The sequence below is a fragment of the Olea europaea genome, chromosome 6 (assembly GCF_002742605.1).
Source record: "Olea europaea var. sylvestris chromosome 6, O_europaea_v1, whole genome shotgun sequence".
Lineage (NCBI taxonomy): Eukaryota > Viridiplantae > Streptophyta > Magnoliopsida > Lamiales > Oleaceae > Olea > Olea europaea.
Genome location: NC_036242.1, coordinates 23,609,593 through 23,631,570, shown reverse-complemented (window position 1 = coordinate 23,631,570; position 21,978 = coordinate 23,609,593). Strand labels below are relative to the sequence as shown.

General features: G+C 36.3%; 2 protein-coding genes across 3 annotated transcripts; both read left to right on the top strand.

The window, feature by feature from the left end:
• Positions 1–6,567: 6,567 nt before the first annotated feature.
• Positions 6,568–15,599, top strand: LOC111396206 (PH, RCC1 and FYVE domains-containing protein 1-like). Its single transcript, XM_023022559.1, has 9 exons — positions 6,568–8,542; positions 8,716–8,802; positions 9,122–9,211; positions 10,302–10,382; positions 10,533–10,691; positions 10,794–12,923; positions 13,299–13,445; positions 14,896–15,170; positions 15,365–15,599. The coding sequence occupies exons 1-9, from the start codon at positions 8,495–8,497 to the stop codon at positions 15,456–15,458; spliced, it is 3,111 nt and encodes a 1,036-aa protein (XP_022878327.1). The 5' UTR covers positions 6,568–8,494; the 3' UTR covers positions 15,459–15,599.
• Positions 15,600–18,460: 2,861 nt separating this feature from the next.
• LOC111396205 (origin of replication complex subunit 6-like) lies at positions 18,461–21,768 on the top strand. 2 transcript variants are annotated; one of them, XM_023022557.1, is made up of 10 exons: positions 18,461–18,751; positions 18,848–18,894; positions 18,962–19,066; positions 19,177–19,257; positions 19,488–19,599; positions 19,684–19,764; positions 19,847–19,934; positions 20,120–20,181; positions 21,180–21,273; positions 21,374–21,768. In XM_023022557.1, exons 1-9 carry the CDS (start codon positions 18,632–18,634, stop codon positions 21,231–21,233), a joined length of 750 nt encoding a protein of 249 aa, XP_022878325.1. In that variant the 5' UTR covers positions 18,461–18,631; the 3' UTR covers positions 21,234–21,273; positions 21,374–21,768. The 2 variants fall into 2 exon arrangements, with proteins under 2 accessions (XP_022878325.1, XP_022878326.1); XM_023022558.1 differs by having other exon boundaries at positions 18,462–18,751; positions 19,702–19,764.
• Positions 21,769–21,978: the final 210 nt, after the last annotated feature.

The following is a 21,978-nucleotide window of genomic DNA, read 5'->3' as shown; positions in this document are numbered from 1 at the left end:
TCTGTCCGCGCTATTTTGAGGCCGCTATAGGGACGGATCAACTTCGACCCGAGGGACATAAGTCATTCCCCTAATGAATCTGGTGACGTCCTCGTCGTCGTGTAGTGCCAAAGCTCAAGCTCAAATTGCCATAAATCTCTTCATTCTCTCAAGTAATTTCAAACTCGGGCAATCCCTTCCATTTGACTAAGTATTGTGTATAAGGGGGAACTCCCCTCCGTCTCATCACTCGATCTTCCAAAATGGATTCAACATCTTTCTCAAAAGATTTTGTGACGATGGAAGGCACCCTTTCGATTTGTTTCTCCCTAGATCATCCAAGTCCAGCCTATATAGCTACAACATGCTCACATGAAAAACCCAGTGGATCTTTAAAGTGCTTTGAAGTTCTAGTTGGTAGGAAACTCTTCCAACTTTATCCATGATGGGAAACGGACCCTCATATTTTCTAACCAAGCATTTATGAACTTTGTGGTAGGCTTTGAATTGTTGAGGCAACGCTTTAAGAAATACTTGATCTCCAATGTTGAACTCCAACGGCCTTCGTTTCACATCGGCCCATTTCTTCATCTGCTTCCCGGCTTTCCCCAAGCAAGATCTAGCTAAGTCCACATGATCTTCCCGTGACTTCGCCATTTTGATTACTCCAAGACTTTAGCTTGAAACACCAACCATAGGCAAAGTGTGGGGCATTATAGATTGTCAACCATTGCAAGCTCGAATGGACTATGTCCTAAGGATTCACTTTTCTACGAGGTGTAAGAAAATTGAGCTATATCCATCAACTTCTTCCAATCCCGCTGATTAGCACTAACAAAGTGCCGAAGATAGCACTCTAACAATGCATTCACCCGTTCCGTCTGTGGGCGAAAACTACTGAAAAAGTGCAAATCCAATCCAAGGAGTTTAAACAACTCCGTCCACAATTTTTCCGTAAAACGGGGATCTCGATCACTAAATAGGCAATCTCCAATACTTCACAACATGTTTGAAAAATAACCTTACCGTTTCTTATACGGTGCAATCCTTAGGGGCCGGAATGAAAGTAGCATACTTTGAAAATCGATCAACAATAACAATTATCGATCTGAACCCTTCGAACTTTGGCAAGGCAATAATAAAATCCGTATAGGCACAAATTCTCATTACCCAGTGGTGTACAAAAACCCGTTGTCAACCCAAAATAGCCTTGTTTTACCTTCTTAGGCGGCTTGCATCAATGTTTTGCGCCTCTCTTTTAATTTCCTCAAACAAGGTGCCCATAGCTTGACTGATTGTTGCAAGTTCTACCTTCCGTCTAAGTACATTCGCCACTACATTTGCCATTCCAAGTTTATATTCCATTATATAGCCCCTGTTTGGTTCCCATTCTTTGCTCATTAAAATGAAAAATATGACCGTTATCCATCATATCAAGCCACCAAATTTGAATTTTCATCTCTTATGTGGGGCTCGTAACGGCTATATTTTTCATTCTCACTCTTCCAAAAATGAGAAACAAATGGGGGCATAGTTAGACTCTGCCAAGAAGTTTTGCCATCAGGCTTTCTTCAGGCTTAACTTCTTTTGTGATTGGAAGTAACTTATAGCCACATTGTTTGTCTTGATCACAAAATGAGAATCCACAAGTTAATGATGATATACCTATAGGCAATGCACAATGACTGTCATTTCTTTTTCCTATATCATTTGGCATCTCTTTGTGTCATTCAACTTACGACTCTCAAAGGCAATGAGATGACCTTTTTGCATGAGCACACCCCAATGGAAAATTCGATGCATCCGTTTGAACTTCAAAGCTTTTATTGAAATTCGATAATGCTAATACTGGCTCCGCTATGACCGTCACCTTTAAATCATCAAAGGCTCTTTAACATTTCATGGTCCAATCCCATCTTTGGGACTTCTTGAGAAAGTCCATCAATGGGCCACTCTAGATGAGTAGCCTTGAATGAAATGTCGGTAGTAATTCACCAATCCAAGAAAAGACCAAAACTCTGTCACCTTAGTGGGTGGCTCTCACTAGTTGACTGCTTTTACTTGGGCTCCATCATGCGCAATCGACTATGTTCGATGATATGCCCTAGGAAATTTACCTCTTCTTTGGCAAATGAACATTTCTCCTTTTTTATGAATAACTCATTTTCCCGTAATACTTGGAAGATAATTTTCAAGTGCTCAACGTGTTTGTCCAGCGTGTTGCTATATATGACAATGTAATCAATATAAACCACCGTGAACTTATCCAAGTATGGATAGAATAACTTGTTCATCAAGGTACAAAATGTAATCGGGGCATTTGTCAAATCGAATGGTATGACAAGCCATTCATAGGAACCATACCGAGTAACGCATGTAGTTTTAGGCTCGTCTCTCTTAGCAATTCGAACTTGATAATAGCCTTTTTGAAAATCTACCTTTGTGTAGAATTTAGCACTACCAAGATGATCAAATAAATCCACAATCAATGGAATAGGATACTTGCTTTTCACTGTCACCTTGTTTAGTGCCCAGTAATCAACGCACATCTATATGTCCCATCTGACTTCTTTTAAAACAACATCAGGGCGTCGTAGGTTGCTTTTGATGGTCTAATATTTTCCCTTTCAACAAGCTCCATAAGTTGTTTTTGAACTTCTTCTAACTCCAGGGGTGCCATACGATAGGGTGCCATGGCAGGGAGGTTTGGCACTGGGCACCAACTCGATGCAGCAGTCCATTTCCCTCCTAGGCGAAAGTTTCTTTGGTAACTCCGCGGGCATAACGTCCTTATTTTTCTCAAGGACTTTTGCAATAGTCGTCGGCAAGACATCATCGTTGTAAGAGGCTTTGGGCTGAATCGACAATTGAGCAATAAATGTCGGTTCACCTTTCTTCCATTCTTTCGTTAATTGCATAGCTAAAAGTTGTCCCCATGGAAATGGTAGGAATCGTGCATGACAATCTCTTCTCCAAAATGCACATTGAACCAAAGGAAGGGATGGGAATTGCATTAACCTCCCTCTAAAAATCCAAGCCAACACTAGCTTGAAATCATACATTAGTGGCACGGAAAATATCAAAGGGTCCATGCCACGAACCCAACCGCAGTTTAGCCCCTCGAACTACGCCCGCTAACCGCTTTGCGATTACATTCACCGTCTTCAACAATCCACCTCCTTGGTGAACATTCAATCCTAACCTCCGTGCTTCATCTTCCATGATGAAATTGTTTATGGCTTCTTATCAACTAATGCTCTTGTTTGCCATCCATTGATTTCGACAAGTACGAACATCAATCCTTTTTCTCCATTCGTCCCCCGGAACGGTTTTGGCATTCAAAGCATTGAAAAGTTGCAATGAACCTATGTGACTTACATCCTCCTCCTTCCCATGGAAAGTCTCCTGTTGAGTCTCCGTGATAAATGCCAAAGATCCAAGCTTAAGGCAATCCTGTATGAGATGGAAACCTTTGCAAACGAAGCAACTACGAGGAGCAAAATTACCCCTCTTCTTGTCATCATACTCCTTTCGTCAAGTAGTTTGTTTGTTGTCGTCGAATTTGTAATCAACTTTGGTATTTAGCCACCAATCCGGCTTACTCCGTTGTCTTTTTCTCGCGTCACCTCCGCCTTTGCCAAAATTCCCTTTGATTGGTTTGAAATTCCTTGCTTGAGCCTCTGTACCCATTTGGAACTTTGTCAAGGATTCGACAACCGCAATTGCCTTGTCTACATTTTTCACCTTGCGACGTTGTAATTCTTGTCATACCCATGTTGTACATCCATCCAAGAAATAGAATAGCAAGACATCATGTCGCATGCTCAGGATTTGAAGCATAAGGGTCGTGAATTTTTTGACATAGTCATAAATCATTCCCTTTTTTTTTCAATTTCTTTAGTTTCTTACGAGCCTCGTACACAAAATTTGCTGGGTAAAATTGCCTTTTTAGCTCTTTTTTGAACTCGTCCTATGTATCAATCTTGCAAGCTCTATTTTCAACATTGGCATGCGTCCGACGCCACCTAAGAGACCGGTGTCAGAAAGATATATAGTGGAAGTCCAGACTTTCATGGCTTCATCAACAAGATTTACGCTTCAAAGTAAACTTCCATTTGCCATAGGAAGTTTTTCACGTTTTTAGTATCCCGTCGCCCATCATTTTGTTAAGGCTTTGGATACCCAATCCTCGGGGCCACAATAGTTGTAGTGGCACCTCCGCTTGTGCCGGATGTATATTGCTTTTATTGCTAGAGCTCCTTGCTCATCCATTCCATCATCACAGCCAATTGGTTCATTTGCCCTTGCATGGTGGAAACGGCATCTAAGACTATGGTTTGGAGATGACCAAAATCTTCCATCTCCGCGGCTTGCCTTGATACTGTAGCTTGAATATCATCTTTCAACGGTTGGACATCATTTTCCAACGATGCTTTTGTGTCAATCACCTCTTGGACATTGATTTGGAGAGTTTCTAACTTTCCAATAGCGTGGCCTTTTAACACCTCAAAGGAGTTTTCAAGAGATTCGACTCGATTACCCATATTTGTGATGACTAGGTCAAGTTTGCCTCCATTGTAGTTGTTTCCAGCGTCTTACTTTTGCTTCATGTTTTCTTTAGTTCAACTGGGGCAACCCTTCGACCCCTCATTTCCTCAATCTCAATATAAATAGTTTGTTGAGAATCCGAAATTATAACGGCCTACAAACGAGACTCTGATACCACTTGTCACGTACCCAGTTTTTTTATACCCGAACAACTAAAACTGTGCGGCCTTAACGTTCAACAATTTATCGTCCCCCACGAGAAAACATTAAGTCAGCCTTTCCACGCTCACAAATAATTTTACCAATAAGACTAAATTATAAAAACTTTTAGTAGAGGATTTTGAAGTAAAAAATATATGGAAAATAAGTAAGGTTGGGAGAACTTTCTTTGTATATAAATGGAAGGGAAAACTTTACAATCTCTTTAAAATATAAAAGTCACTTCACTCCATGGAATTTACAAATGAGACTATATCTCTATTTATGAGCAAAATCTTGTAAGTTGCCTTGAAATTAATGACCAAGATTAATTTTAATCCAAAGGTCTTTATTGGTGGCAAGTTTCATTAGCTTCCTTTGATCAAGTTGCATGTTTTCTACACTTCCAATGCAAGTTGTATGTAACTTTCCACCTTATGTTAGTTGGCATCAAGTAGGAAATCTCTACAATTTTCCTTGCAAGTGGACTAATCATTTCTATAGTGTCAACTATAATTTTGCTTCTACCTTGACATTATCTTGCAAGTGGTACAAATGGACAAGTAACACAAGTTGGACAAATTGGCCAAGTTATCCACTTACATCCCCAAAATATCCGGATATAGCCATTGTATTTTTCCTCCCAAAATTGCTGATTTGGACTTAGAAAAATCTCATTTTCGCGCTGGAAAGCTGCTTGTGTCTACTAGCACGCGTTCTGCCAAAACAGGCTGCTTTTGTCCTTTGCTGCAAGCTCTTTCGTCCTGTTGAATTGTTTAGCCCACACTGTTTTGAGGCCACTAACGGTACGAATCGCCCTCGACCTGGGGGATGTAAGTTACTGCTACCTTTAGTAGACATGTTTCATTGATTTTTTTTCGTTTCGAGCAAAAATGGCTTGTGACACAGACTGGCCACATATTTGAGCTCGGCTATCGTCCCAAAATGGGGTTCAACTCGAGCCAAGAGCTTAGCCAACTCAAAGTTTTTCCAACGAGCCAAATTTACACGTCTAATCAAAACTCACCACAACAGAAAAATCCTCATTTTTGGGTAAAATATATTATGGAATAATGATCTTTTGGGAAATGTGGTTAAAAAGTAAGAATTTTTTTTGAAATACGTGTATGATTATTTTATGGGAGAATGTGTGGATAAAAATGGGATTTGAGGAGGGGTATTTTAAAAAATGTCTAATTTCATGGGTGTCAATTAAAAAATGTCCACTTTTAAAATTTAGTACTAAACTGTCTATTATACCCTTAATGAAAACATGAAGCAATTAATTTTTTTGCAATTTGTCGCAGATTTTGAAAAGCAGCTTCCATGAGAAACTACGTTAAAATGACATTTTCTACATTTTAAATGTTGTTCTCGATATTTTAATCCCATTTATATTTCAAAAGTACACATTTTAAATCACAACATTAAATATTTTCGACATTTTAAATGTTGTTCTCGACATATTAGATGTCTAGAATGACATTTGATTTCGAACATGACATTTGATTTCGAACATGACATTTCTCTACAGTTGAAATGTAGTTCTCGACATTTTTGTGCCAATGAGAAAAATAATATTAATTGTGATTTGACATGTGCACTTTTGAAATAAATAGAGCAGGTTATGTGTCAAAATTTTATTGGCCAATAAAATTTTTAATTGGAAAAATGTTCATTTTTATCTTTGTGTGGGATCATAAATTGTTAACCAGGATATTTTCATCTAAATTACTCTAAAATAGACATTTTTGCAAAGATTTACAATGATGAATATTTTTACAAATAAATATGTGAAATTAGACATTTCTAGCAATTTCTTCTTTGAAAAAATGGGAGCTTAAACGGGGCCTAATTTAATTTCTCTTTTACTCAACAATTAAAAAACATAGCCAAATTAATTGCTAAAAAACGCACCAGAACTGTACCTGTTAAATATATATACGCCTTGTCCATTGTGTCTTGCTCCGACGAACACCGTCGCGCCACCATCATGAAAGCAACAAATGCAACACCAAAGAGCAAAACCCATATGAAAATAAATAGGCTTTTGTGGGAGTCATTGTTGTCTTTACCTGCCAGAGCAATGGCGAGGGCTAGTAAAATCCAAGTTGTCGCGTCGTTAAATGCTGTCGCAGCGATGGCGATTTCGCTGACGAAGCTCCGACGAATGAAATTCAAATCAAGTTCAAGGCCCGCCAAGGAAAGCAAGAAGAGTAGGCTAATACTTGCATCAGATTCAAGAATTGAAGTGCCTAATTTTCCTTTTGCTAACAGTTCTATTGTATCCTACAATTTGACCCATTTCTCTTTGAGTGAGAAATAAATTCAGCTCATAAACAGATTCTTAATGTAGATTTAATTGCTGCCGAGTGCTGATGAACGTCCAGGAACTTGGGTGGACAGCAAAGTGTGCAGTCATCAACCAATTCTTCAAGATCATTTGCAATGATAACATTGAGAGGCTAGTTTTTCCAGAGTAAATAGTTTGTATAATCAAGTTTTTCAATGAGAGGTTGGCTCAAGTTTGGTAGCCGGAGTAACTTTAATTGAGGTTGAACATTATAAACATGAGGCTAAGGTTGATTTTGGATTTGAGGTTGAGGAATCGGAGTTGTAGGGTAAGGAAAAAGGAAATTTTTTTGGCGTAGTACCAGAGATGAAATGGTTGGGATTAGCAGTGGAAGGAGTACCAATACCAGAGATGAAAAATTTGTGATGTTTTTTAATTGTAGCGGTTAGTTCTGACGGTGGAGGCGGCGACGACTGTGGTAGGAGAGGTCGTGGTGGGAAGACGGTACTAATGGGATTCCTTTTATTTTTATTTCTAACTTTTTAATTATTTATTTAAGATTTGTTTGCACTTAAAAAAAATAATAATAATTTGGGAGCATTGAGAGTATATTTTTGCAATGAAAGGTGTAAATAGGGGTGAACATGTAACAAAATGAAAGGTGAGGATATTATGCACAATGAACTTTAAACTCCTAGATATAACAACGACTTTCAGTTGCTGACATGGCATTTTCCCGGAATAAAAGGGATGATTCGAAACAGAAACAGAAAAAATAGAAAGAGAGCAAGAAAATCTGCACGACGTCTGCACGTTTAAGGGGGTCAAGAGTCTGAAGATTCAACCCTTTCAATTCAACAATTCCCTCATTTAAATTCCAGAAAACTCTTGAATTTCAAGAACCAATTCTTTGTTTTTTTCTTGAAGAGGGCTTTTTCTGGGCTTATTTGTGTCTGGAGATTTTATATTTTGAGCTCAAAAGAAGACAGACACCTCCTTCTTAATTTTATCTCCTGCACAATTCTTAAATTTAAATTTTCTATATTTGCAATCAATCATTCTTGTTATAACACCAATGTGGGCAGAGGCCTCAGCCTTTTCAAACGCTTATGCATGCATGTCATAGAAATTGAGGAAAATATTTTCTTACGATTATAATTTCTGTTTGAGAAGTGATTGCAGCTGTTCAGAGATCAAAGGTCATTTGTATGAGTTCAGTGTAATAGAATCTTGGATGAATTAAGTAGATATTTTGGTGGGCTGTCATTCTTTTCTCCAAGAAGAAGGAAATTTTTGTCAGTTCTCATTTTATGGATTTTACAATGGGCTGATGAAGAAATTGAATTTTGAATTTTGGAGTTCTAGGGTGGTGTTATATGGGTCAGAATAGGATAGAAAGAGCATTGTTTTTGTGATTCTTTAAATGGGTTTTGGTTTAATTGGAGGATTTTTGCGCCAAGGTATATCACAAATTGAATGGCTGATTTGCACAGGACTAGTCTCGTGGAAAGGGACATTGATCAGGTACTTTAGACTCACTGTTTCATTGATTAGTCATTGCAATCATATGCTGCATCTGTACTTAGAAGTATTGTGTTCACACAAATTCTTTGTATTTCTCGAGGAAATGAGAAGTACTCAAATGTTGGATTAGGCATTTGGGGTGGAATTTATATGCTTACAAAATGTTTCTTTAGGCCATTACAGCTCTTAAGAAAGGATCCTACTTGCTGAAGTATGGGCGGAGAGGGAAGCCTAAGTTTTGTCCATTTCGACTTTCCAATGTAAGTTTTCGTGTGGCACATGTCATCCTTGATTCTGGTCTTCCTGAATAATATAAATTGTCTTGTGGTACATATTTTTGTTGCTGCAAGTGATATTATTTGATGATCTGATTAGTGACAATGTATTTCATTTTTGAATGATTTGGGACACATATTATAAATACATTATCGAATGAATTGGGACACATATTATAATACTTTATCATGTTGTCCTATTACATTCTTTGATAGCTTTTGGAGAACTACTACTTATTACATGCAAAAGATTACAGTGTTTATTTTCTTCATTATAGTTATTAGTTTGATTGATAAATTATAGGATGAGTCTACATTGATATGGTACTACGGCAAAGATGAGAAACAACTTGAGCTACGTAATGTTTCAAGGATAATTCCTGGACAGCGTACTGTAAGTATACTATGCTTTTTTCTAATTTTATGAGATGTTTCATTTTCTCAAGAGTTGGTGCATCATAGAGACGTCAAAGACAAAACATTTCTATGTTATAGTATTAACTGCATTTGTTTTTCCTGTAGGGGCTGCAAAGTTAATTAACCTGAACATCTTAGTTTTTCTACCTTATCAGCTGATTTTTCATTCGGACCTCTTTGTCTCTGGAATTTATGCTTTTCAATTGGTTAGAAAAAAATTTCAAGATCTTTAAATTTTAAATTGAGCACAAAAAACAAGAGAAAATCTGGAGGAAAATATATGTGGAGACCTAATAATGGAAACATCATAGTATTATAGATAATATAACAAGATGCACTAGGAGCAATTAATGGAAATTTTCATGTTTATTACTTTGTAAAATAAAGGGATTATGCATGTATATAATTAGGGTGAGTCTTTAATTTTGCGACATTATTGAAGAACACATTCAATTAGCTCAACTAATTATTATTAAGAAGAATTTATGTCATCTCGCTAGAGTTACATTGAGTCTTCATTTCAAATGCAATTTCTTTAAGTTCAATCTCTTCTTCATAACCACAGATAATAATCCAAATGATCACTGAACATTGTAAAAGGTTTTCACGGAGTCATTGAAATTTAAAAATTACCCAAGTCATCACTAAACATTGCAAAAGGTTTCCACGGGATCATTAAACTTTAAAAATCACCTTAATCATCACTAAACTTTGCAAAAGGTTTCCACGAGATTACTGAACTTTAAAAATATCACATTCATCACTAAATTTTGCAAAAGACTTCACAAAGATTTAGTGACTCCTGGGAAACTTTTTACAAAGTTTAGTGATTTCATGAAAACTTTTTTGCAAAGTTTAGTGATGAATGTGATGATTTTTAAAGTTTAGTGATCTCATGAAAATTTTTTGCAAAATCCAGTGATGATTTAGGTGATTTTTAAAATTCGGTGACCCTTTGAAAACTTTTTACAAAGTTCGGTGACCATTTTGGTTATTATCTCTCATAACCATGGTAATAATATTGATATATGATGATTTGACTAACATCATAGACATTTTTTTGTCAGGCAATATTTCAGCGGTATCCTCGACCTGAGAAGGAATACCAATCATTTTCTCTCATTAGTAACGATAGATCCTTGGATTTGGTGAGTTTATCAACTAGTTCTTAACATCTTATTGCATAAATTGTGCACTATTTCGACTACAAAACATGTGGATCACCCACCATTTTGGTAATGTAATTGAATTTGGTTTTCTATCATAATTTATCTTATTCCATTACAAAATCTTGACAGATATGTAAAGATAAGGATGAAGCTGAGGTTTGGTTTGTCGGTTTAAAAGCTCTAATTGAATGTGGTGGCTACAGAAAAATAAAAATTGAGGGAAAGAGTGAAAGTACATCATCAGATAGTCCATGTGGTCGGATTGTCTCTCCCTCAAGTTTTTCTCTTGTGAGTTATAGTATCTTATTCTTCTCTCTATTGTAAACAAGATCCTCCTAGCAAATTTCTTCTTTCCTCATTTTAATTCTTCTTTTTCTGTTGTCTAATTAGTTACATCAGGATCAAGGAGATACCCAACAAACTGAGAATCTTTCTCAGAGCAGATTGGGAAAAGCATTCGCAGACATCATTTCATACTCTGCAACAGCCAAGAGTCCTACACGGGTAGAATCCGTGACATATTCTACCAACTCATTGTCAGCAGGGGCTGTAGACAACTCGAATTACCAAAGTCCTGGGGCTGACACATTTCGGGTGAGTCTATCTAGTGCTGTAAGTTCATCAAGTCAAGGTTCCTGTACTGAAGATTTTGATGGCTTCGGCGATGTTTTCATTTGGGGAGAAGGCACTGGTGATGGGGTGGTCGGAGGTGGTGTGATTGGAGTCCATAGATCATCTAACACCAAGGTTAATGCTCTCTTGCCCAAGGCATTAGAATCAACTGTTGTGCTTGATGTACATAGTATTTCTTGTGGTGATAGACATGCAGTTTTAGTCACTAAGCATGGGGAGGTATTCAGCTGGGGGGAAGAGAGGGGAGGGAGGCTGGGTCATGGAGTCGAAGCTGATGTTTCCCACCCCAAGCAAATTGAAACACTTCGTGGTATGAACATTAAAATGGTAGCATGTGGCGAATATCACACTTGTGCTGTTACACATTCTGGTGATCTATACACTTGGGGTGATGGTACTCTTAACTGTGGTTTGCTTGGAAATGGAAGTGAAGCAAGTCACTGGATCCCAAAAAATGTGGGTGGTCCCATTGAGAGATTACATGTATCATTTGTTTCATGTGGGCCTTGGCATACGGCTTTGCTAACATCTGCTGACCAGTTGTTTACATTTGGAGACGGGACTTTTGGTGCACTGGGACATGGAAATTGTAATGGCACCAGAATTCCACGAGAAGTGGAAACTTTAAAGGGATTGCGAACAGTCAAGGTTGCTTGTGGTGTATGGCACTCTGCTGCAATTGTTGAAGTAAAGAGTAAATCTTCTAATTCTGGAGAATCTGATGGTTCATTATCTGGAAAGCTGTTCACCTGGGGGAATGGGGATAAAGGGCGGCTTGGGCATGGTGATAATGAATCAAGACTAGTTCCTGAATGTATAGATTCATTGGTCAATGTTAGCTTTTCCCAGGTAGCATGTGGAAACAATTTTACCATTGCTCTGACAACGTCAGGACGGGTATATACCATGGGAAATAATGTTTATGGCCGGCTGCTGAATTCTGTAGCCAGTGGAAAGACTCCCACTTGTATAGAAGGTAAAATTGCTGACAGTATCGTGGAAGAGATTGCTTGTGGTTCACATCATGTGGCAGTTTTGACATCAAAGGCAGAAGTTTATACCTGGGGAAAGGGTTCAAATGGGCAACTTGGGTATGGTGACATTGATGACCAGGATACACCTAATCTTGTCGACTTTCTAAAAGATAAACAAGCAAAAAGTGTGGCCTGTGGTTCAAATTTTACTGCTGTTGTATGTCGTCATAAATGCTTATCTAGTGCTGATAATTCCATGTGCTCAGGTTGTCAGAATCCTTTTAATTTCAGACGAAAACGTCACAACTGTTACAACTGCGGACTTGTTTTCTGCAAAGCATGTAGCAGCTGGAAGTCCCTTAAGGCGGCCTTAGCCCCAAGTATGAACAAGCCTTATCGTGTCTGTGATGATTGTTTCAACAAATTACGGAAGGTAGCAGATTCGAGATCCGTTCCTCGAATTCCTAATGTCAAGAGTGGAGGTTCACTATATAAGCCCAGTGAAACAGCAGAAAAGGAGACAGGGACTTCTCGTTTACCTGGAAGTATTTCAAGACTCTCTTCTGCAGACTCATTCAAATCTGAAAGGAGTTCCCCATATAATGTGAGATCTGAGTCAAATGATAGCCGCGTGTTTCCTCTTCAAAATGGAAATGTTCAGAGGGCAAGCGTGTCATCAAAGTCGCCTGTTAGCCCATTTGGAAATTCTAGAAATTTCACTTGTGTTTCTGTTTCTGTTCCTAGTTCTAGAATAGTTTCTCGGTCACCATCTCCTATTCCAGGAAAGTCAAGCCCTCTGAGGTCTGCCACAGTGTCACCATCTATATCAGTTCGCACTTCAGAAGTAACTGCTGATGATATAAAGAGTACTAACGATAGTCTATGTCAGGAGGTGAAATATTTAAAGGCACAGGTAAGCCTGTTTGGAGATGCAGAAAATACTATAGACATTGTTCTCATGCACTTTTCCCTAATCTGGACGTTATATATGTTTCTTTTCTCATATTAAAGCATTGTGCTAGAGTTAATTTGTGTCAAAATTCTAAAGAGACTTTATAAATACCTTGCATTTTCTTAAGACTTTCAGAAGTGTAAAATTGCATTGTGACTGCTGTTTTCTGGATTAATGGGAATGGCTCGGTCTTTTTATCCAAAAGTGTTCACTCCAACACCCCACCTCAATTTAAACACCCTAAATATCCTGCATACATCATTGGAAACAAATATTGATGGTTGCCTTCTGTTTATTTACCTGTTGCTTTGTGCATCTGACTGAATATTTCCTTAGGTAGAAGAACTTGCTAAGAAATCCCACCTGCTTGAAGCTGAACTGGAAAAAAAATCTGAGAAACTTAAAGAGGTGACTGCACATGCAGCTGATGAGGCTGAAAAAGGCAAAGCTGCAAAAGAAGCAATCAAGTTGCTGACAGCACAGGTTGGATGTTGTTCTACGTTCAAAATTTCAAAATCTTTTTGTTTTCAAAAACTTGTATTCTAGAGGTATATTTTCATCGAAATAGATGGCCAAGTGGTTTCACTAATGGATTAGTTTCCATGAAATTGTTCTTGTAAGGCTCCTGATTTAGTCTTGACCGTGGAATTTCTGGATGATCCCTCAATTGAAACTCAAAAGGGCCACTCTGATCCTCGTAAAAAATAAGACTGCTACGGAGGGACGTAATTCATTTCACATGTACACATTGAGTGCTTCTATGAGCATAAGTATGAATGAATGAATTGTGTATACAAAAATTTAGCCAGTTATCATACTAACAAGTTACATCCATTTTGGTTCCTCTATGGTCTATGCTCTTGTAACATCTGTGTACTGATTAAAACAGAGAATTTTATTTTGTATTTTGAGTGGAAGCACAACATAGAGGACAAGCCATCCTCAATTATGGTAATGAATGGGTCAAGATCTCAGCCTTTGATTCATGGTTGGCCAGTGATTGTAGGTGTAATGCATTTCATGAGTTTTGTGCTGACTTTCTTACTAGCAAAAAGCTATACAAGTTTTTTACCCATGTGCAACAAGTAAATTTAATTATTTTACTATTTTCTGTTGGCCTATACTTACGCCCAGTTTGTGGATTATTGTATATGCCCATACTAATGGAAGTGACTCTTTGGTGCTAGATGGATATACATCTAAAGAGATTTGCCTCATTAAAATTCTGTTTCTCGTACTCTTAAAAGTTCAGTTTTAATTAAAGGAAATTAATGTTGCATGGAAGATTATTTTTATTTTATTTTATTTTTATTTTTATTTTTATTTTTATTTTTATTTTTTTAATGTGAAGGATGGTTATAATGAAAACTTGGATATAGTGGCAATGTGCTGAATAAAAGAGATTATAAAGTGTTGGGTAGCTCATTCAAATTCGACCAAAGAAGAAAGATTCCCCTCTAACTGACTAAATTAGATTTGAACTGTCTCTTGAGTTCTGATACAGAGCTCAGAAGTTATGCGTCATAAGCATTTACTTGAACATAGTATGTTTAATTCATAATCTGGATCTTCATAGATTTATTGGAGAGGTGGCTTTGTCAGAAAAAGAATGCTGCAAAACCATGAGATTTGGTTTCATGTATTTCTTGTGGTGTTCTATGAGATGAACCAGATATTATCTTGTAATTCATCCACCTAAAACCCGGTCAAGACCCAAGTTGTCATTTTCGTTTCATCTTCTACCAAATGTTACTCTCCATTTCGATGATCAAATTAAGAGAGTGAATCAAGAGCATAAATTTGGATTGCATATCTAGTGATTGTATTTTCATCCTTTCATCTGTGACTATGTGGGTTACTTCTAGGGAAAACATCTGATTCTTATAAGGGGTGAATAGAGTCTGAAGTGTCAATGATCCAATTTTTCTGGCAGTTAAAAGAGATGGCTGAAAGAGTGCCTAAAGAGAATAATGCTTTCAGCAACTTGGATACTAAAGCTGAGCAAATGCTGCACGATACTGGTCGACCATCTAATGGAAGCATTTCCTCCCCTAGAAGTGAGTCGAGTGACAGCTTGACCCCTCCACCCCTATCTAATGGAACCAAAGTGCAGAAGTTGGATAGGATAATACAAGATGAGCCAGGCGTTCACTTGACTCTTATCTCCTTGCAAAATGGTGTCAATGAGCTGAAACGGGTTCGTTTCAGGTAATCTCTTTCAATATACCTTCTTTTCTTTCCGGAAATACTTTTCATTCTTAAACAAGTAAGCAACAATTATCTGGAGATGGGGTTTGTTAAGATGTAAGAATATTTTCTTCCACGGAATTGCTTAGCAGTTATTTATTGGTTGTGCAATGTTTTGATTCCAACTGACTTAAAATTTTTGTGGCTTTCTACAGTCGGAGACGTTTCACTGAAGACCAGGCAGAGAAGTGGTGGGCTGAAAATGGAACAAGAGTATGCGAAAAACACAATATTCAAACTCCGACGTAGTCTGAGGCAAGCAGTCGTTACAGCTAACTTTTCACGACTATCTTTCTGTAGACTGGAAACTGTAAATTCTATTCTCGGCTTGTTTTTCTTGATCAGTGGAGCTCACATCCCGGGCTCAGTTTTAATGGTAGAATGATAAGCAAGAATATATGCACTGCACCGTTTTTCATTTTTGTGCAGGTGAATTTTTGTCTATGTAATAATTCAGCTAGAGCAGCGTAATACTTCGGAGAAATTAAGAATTCTATGATGAGTTATTAAAAAAAATTTGGGAGTTGATCAGTTAAGTTCTGATTTAATGACCATGATCAGATGCAAGTGCAGGGAAATTTCTTTATTACTGAACAAATTTGTAATCTTACACCCCATGGATTATCAAACACAAGCATGGAGCCTAATAATAAGGATATAAAGAGCATGTTCATCATTCACCTTCTCTAACATGTATACTTGTTTTTTATGCATACCTAATTTTTGTCTTAACAAAGATATGATTAGGGGGGTTATATTACCACCATAATTTTGATTTGATACATCACATTTCAATTGCGCTTAAACTCTCTCAATCTTTATTCGTTGCAGTAATTATTTTTCTCATCGAATTTTATCTTCAATATTTTATTATTATGTCTTTTCCTTTATGGTGATTTATATCAAAAAAAATTATTTTCATGCTCATTTTTTGAATATTTTATTTATTTATATTTTAAAAGTATAATGAAAAATAAGTTGTTTCACATCATTTCAATGGACTTTTGTATATAAAATTGTTATCAAATACAAAATGTGTTAACTAATAGACAGTTTGAAGATAAGAATGATATGAAAAATTATTAAGGACATAAGTACTATAGTGAACAAAGATTAAGAACCTTACCTTATGATTAATTGTTTATTTAATTAAAATATTCTTAAAATTAATATTAATTTCATGGAACTTACAATTTTCATAATTTTATTTTATCGAAAACTACAAAAACTCTGTTAAACAAACCCTAAATAAAAATTTGATTAAGCAACAATTGTTGATTGAACGAATACCTAACTAAGCCAGTATTTTGGCTGGGTTAATGACCAAATTAAGTTTTTGACAATTTGGAATCCGAACACCACTCAAAAATCTTTACTAATATCGCAATGAAAAATAATATATTGAGTATATTAGACCTTTAAACTTTCATTAGAATCCGTTTGATTGTAAGAATGAAATTTGGATAGAAAGAAAACGAATTTCAGGAAATGAAACTACCTAGAATTTATTTTCCTGTGAATTGTCAATTAAATGTATTTGATTTGTATAATTTTTTACCTGAAAAATGTTGAAATTTTCAATCTTTTAGTATTTATTTGACTTTATTTTTTTATAAAAATTGTCAATTAAAGTGACAATATTTATTACAATTGGATAGAATTTGTTCCAATCGCCAAAAAATGATTTTAAAAAAAAAAAAACAACTAGACGGAATAGGTTTTCAACAAAACCAAGGAAATTGGTCACGTGAGGGGGGTGCGGGGGTTAGGAATTGCTAAGAAAATTTTGCAATCAAACAAGTCAAAAAGGTGGAAAATGAAAAATATTTTCAATGGAAAATTGGGCAAATCAAACAAGCCCTTAGTTCTATAACTTATTTATAATATAAATATTCTAATTTCATTTTAAAATTTATTTTTAATAGAAAATACCAATAAATGGCTCGTGAAATATTTCCCTTTTAGAAAATAACCAGTTTTTGTGCAAATTAGCAAAATGACCACTTTTAATGAAACAATAAAAAACAACATTAATGTTTAATATTCTATAAAACTTGAAAGGATTCGTGCACGAGGACCCTTTTCTATTGAGAGAAGGAAAAGGTTACTTTTTTGTGAGTGCACAATTTTTAAGGCAAATTTTGAAAATTTCTAAGAAAATATTCGTTTGTCTAGGTGCTTTGGTCATTTTGGAATGAATTGGGGTTGGGGCCCTACCAACTACTTACAATACGAGGATGGATGGATTTTTGGGTAATTCTTTATATAGGCGTGTGAGTATCGATAGGGGTCCTACCTTGATAAAACAACAAAACTCTCTTGAAATATAGTCATAGCTATCTCAAAAAATGATTAAACGAACGGCCTATGGTACCACTTTTCAGTAATGGCTGCATTTTAGGAAATACCAATAAGGGAAAAGCCCCTTGAACAACCCCTTGAATGTTCAGGGGATTGTTCAAATAGCAGGTCCCTACCAATAAACGGCTATTGCAACATTATGTTTTCAGAAAAGAATGTTTTTTGTAAAAATTATCAAATGACCTCTTATTAATGAAATTATCAAAAATATCCTTAATGTTTCAATTTTAAGCTTTCAAGTCAATATTCATTTCGAGGAGACAATTTAGAGGTATGCTAGACAATTAGAATTGTCTTTAAAAATAGTTCGATTAATTACGACAATTTCAAACTATTTTGCATAAAAAGTGACTGATGAGTGCTCTACACTCATGATATTTATGTCACTTAATTCATTTTTTTGCTATCCTTGAGAGTGTTTTAGAGAGTTTTAATGTGTGCTTTGATGTNCAACTAAAGAAAATCCTTTCGTAATATAACAGGACCGAATTCCACAAAGAACATATCATGAAGTAAAGAAAAGGTTAAAACCTGCCCCCCAGGGCACATCCAAGTTGGTGGAACAATCACATTGGGGGGCTCTGAAACCAAGCGTGGGGAGTTCGATTCCTGGTGGGAACCTTTGATCCAATAAAGGAGGAATTATTGGTGGATTAATCACCATGGAGGAGGCTCCCTTTGGGGAAGGAGTAAAAGCCATGTGGGAATCTGGGAACTGCACATTCTGCGATTTACCTCCCTGAGCAGCTGAGGGGCCGGAGGTTCAGGGACGAGGATATAGTCTGGCGCAAGTTGGGACACCTCATTAAAAAAAAAAAAAAAAAAAAAAGGGTTAAAACCTGGTTAGGTAACACTGCAACAAATTATAGTAAGTTAAAATGAAATTTCTTTACCTAATTTCTTCACCACCCGCCAAAATTTATCCCTTTCCATGAGCGTTGTTCACATTCCTGTCAGTGCTCTTCTCCGAGTAATTCCCTACTCTCCATTTCCATTTTATCTCTCCACTCCCCACAAATCCAAATAAAAGTAGAAAATTGAATAAAATTCAATCCTGTAAAATGGATATGTCAAGGATAGCCAAGAAATTGGGCTTTTCTGAATCCAAACAACTCATCCTTCACGCAGCGGAGCTCCGCCGACTGGCCGACATCCAATTTGACTCCTCCATCATCGGCATTGTGAGTTTCTTTCATTTTTCTTTTGTATTTTGAAAACCCATTTCAATTTTACACTCATTTTGACTTTTAGTATTTATTTGTTTGTTTCTCGGATAGGGGGAGATTTGCAAGGCAATAATTTGCTTAGAGATCGCTGCTTCCAGGTACAATTCTTGATTCTTTCCCCTATTTTAGCTTTTCGGTTCAATGATTTTGTTGTAATTGTTATAGGATGGAAGTAATATTTGATCATCACGCTGCAGTAAAATTGAGTGGGTTGTTTGAAAAGGCTTACAATAGATCATTTAATTCAATGCAAAATAGCATTGGTATCAAGTTAGTATTCGTTTTCTTTTTAAAATCTTTGTTATTTCGATAAATGATTTTCTTTGAGTTGCTCATTTTTATTTTTATTTATTTATTTATTTTTGGCTAATAATTTGTAGGAAGAAGCTTCATATAAGAGAGTTGGCAATTCAATTTGGATGTATTAGGCTCATCCCATTTGTCCAGAAAGGATTGTCTTTGTAAGTATGGGACTGCTATCAGTTCTTTTTTGAATTTGAAGGAACATAAATTGATATATTTATCATTCTTGTTTAAGATTCACTAGTAGCATCTTGATTCTACACTAACACTGAGATCTATTACTTAAAGAGTGCTCCTCACTTTTTATCTCATGTTACTGGAAATGTTTGCAACTTTGCATGAAAACATTGATACAGTGATAACAAATATTAATTCTTTTGGGTTTTAGGTATAAGGATCGGTTTATCGCCTCACTGCCACCCTCCCGTAAAGCAAGTACTGACATCATGCGGCCTGTGTTTACTGCTGCAGGATTCTACCTTTGTGCTAAAAGACACAATGTATGCAATATTTCTTTAATGCATGTCAATATTTATGTACACTATGTGTAGATGAAAGCGTGCCCTGATGTTACAATTGATCAGTACATGAAAATTTTGCAGCTTAAGATAGACAAATCTAAGTTGATCGAGCTTGCTGGCACATCAGAATATGAATTTTCTAGTGTAAGATTAGCTATTTGTAATTGAATATTGGGCATGTGTATGAACTGAGAGGAATACTAGAGATCATTTAACGTAATTTCAGGTATCAGCCTCAATGACAGACCTCTGTTTTGATGTTTTTGGGAAAACAAAAGAAAAAAGGGATTCTAAAGAAGATAATGGGAATCATGGTAATTCTTATAATTGTTATTCGTATAATTTGTCTAATTTTTCCATCCTATTTGTAGTTGACAGACTTTTCACCATTTCAAGTTATGCAGTACTTTAACACTGCATAAATAGATAGCATTTATGTTATTAATTAATTGGTTGTACTTTTTCTTCTTCTTGGTCCTTTAACATGCTGAACTTCTAGATGTGCTTCCTGAAAAAAGGAGGGTTGATGACGATGGCCCTTTATCTGATGATGGAGAAGAGGTAAATCATGAGCATGATGTTTTAGCTATTTTGATATAAATTTGCTGACACGTGTATCAGGAAGAGTAAAAAAGAAGCAGAAAAAACTCAATATATGCATGGAATGGTAAGCATGTGTACGTTTGTGAATCGAGAAATTTAGACGCATGGGATCAGTTCAAAGTTCATAATAGCTACGAGCTAGATGTTGATCTCCTTGGACCTCCTACAATCCATCCTGTGGCATATTTTTTATTTATTTTCGTTTTTTGGTTATATGGTCTCATTTCTCCTCTTTGTTGTACAGCCTTTCATTTCCCTCCTTGTTTACCAAAAGTAGTTGAGGTTCAATGTGTTTTAAATACTAGTTAAGCATAATAATTGTAAAAAAATGATGAATTGAGTACTAAGATGTAATTTTATGTAGTGTAGAAGTCTCCTTTATGTACAAACAAAAATACTGTATGTTAGATATAAGAAAAGACATTCAAGAATGTTCTGAAACTCATTCATTCTGTCTGCCCTTCCCTGCTTTCTTTACTTTATTTTACTGTTCTTTTAATTAATTGCTGTAATTACTCTCATAAACACACAAGATTTTGGGACCTACCAGCTAAAACTACTGCCAACAAGAAGCCATGGAAGTCCTTATTTAGCTCCTAAGGTAAATGGCCACCTCAATTTTAGGAAAAGCCATAGATCTCTTTAGTTCTGATGGTAACTAAACAACTATTATTGGATTATGAAAGTTCATTTGCATATTGGTCGCACGGAACTATTTTTCAGATTGCTGAGGCAACAACTAAAAAGTCCATTTGTGTATTATGACGATTTAATTTCGTGCTGTATTGTTTACTACTTAGAACTGCTGCTTGAAGTTTTCTCTGTATTTCTACCCCGTGCAATCTTAGCAATGTTACTGTTAGACATATTATTTCCTTGTTTGAAATCATTTCATCAACAATTTTTAAACAAGTCCTTGACCTAATTATACATGGGGTGCTGTGATATGTTTGCAGCGTTTGGCGTGCATGAAGCGCAAGCAAATGGAGAAACATGTTCTCGAAGAGTAGAAGTCTGAAGTTCTCCAGTCTAATCTCAGCAGGGAAAAAGGTAGTGATGTGTGCTTCCTTCTCCCGTATGCTCATAAGTTCCAGTCGAGAAGCTACTTCATTTCGTTTATATTTGTAATATTGAACTTTACATTGTCTAGGTCCTACCAACTACCAATTGAACCCAACAAACCAGACTGAAGTGCTTGAAGACTGTTGCTGAAACCGGAGTGGAGGCTACACAAGAGACATAATCAGACATCATTTCTAGAATAAACCAAAGTGGCAACATAGTAGTGCTCGAAGTTTGGCATTTTGGGATAATGAGAAGATGAATTCTCTTGGAGTGAAGATATCAATAAAAAACAGCATTCTTAAATCGTACTTAATGTAGAAATACATCAATTGCTTATTAAGTTTTCCATTGGTAGATTTATCATTTAGCTGTTTCAAGAAAATTGAGACTATAAATACTTGCTCGACCAGAATGAGTAATGCTGTAAATGGTAAAAATCTTTGTACAGAGCTCATGAATTTTTTGTTAAGATTCACTTTAGACCTCGTTCCTATTTAGTTCAATAGTTAGCCAATTTTGAAGCATTAGTGTAAAATGGTGTTTTCTAAAATCCAAAACACTTTTTTTTATAAGTGGAAAACGTTTTCAACCTTGCTGTCCACTTGGCACGCATCCATTGGCTGTCTTTGTCCTATTCGGATTTGTGTTACTTTGGGACTATTCTGGACCATTGTGTTGATCCAACGGCTG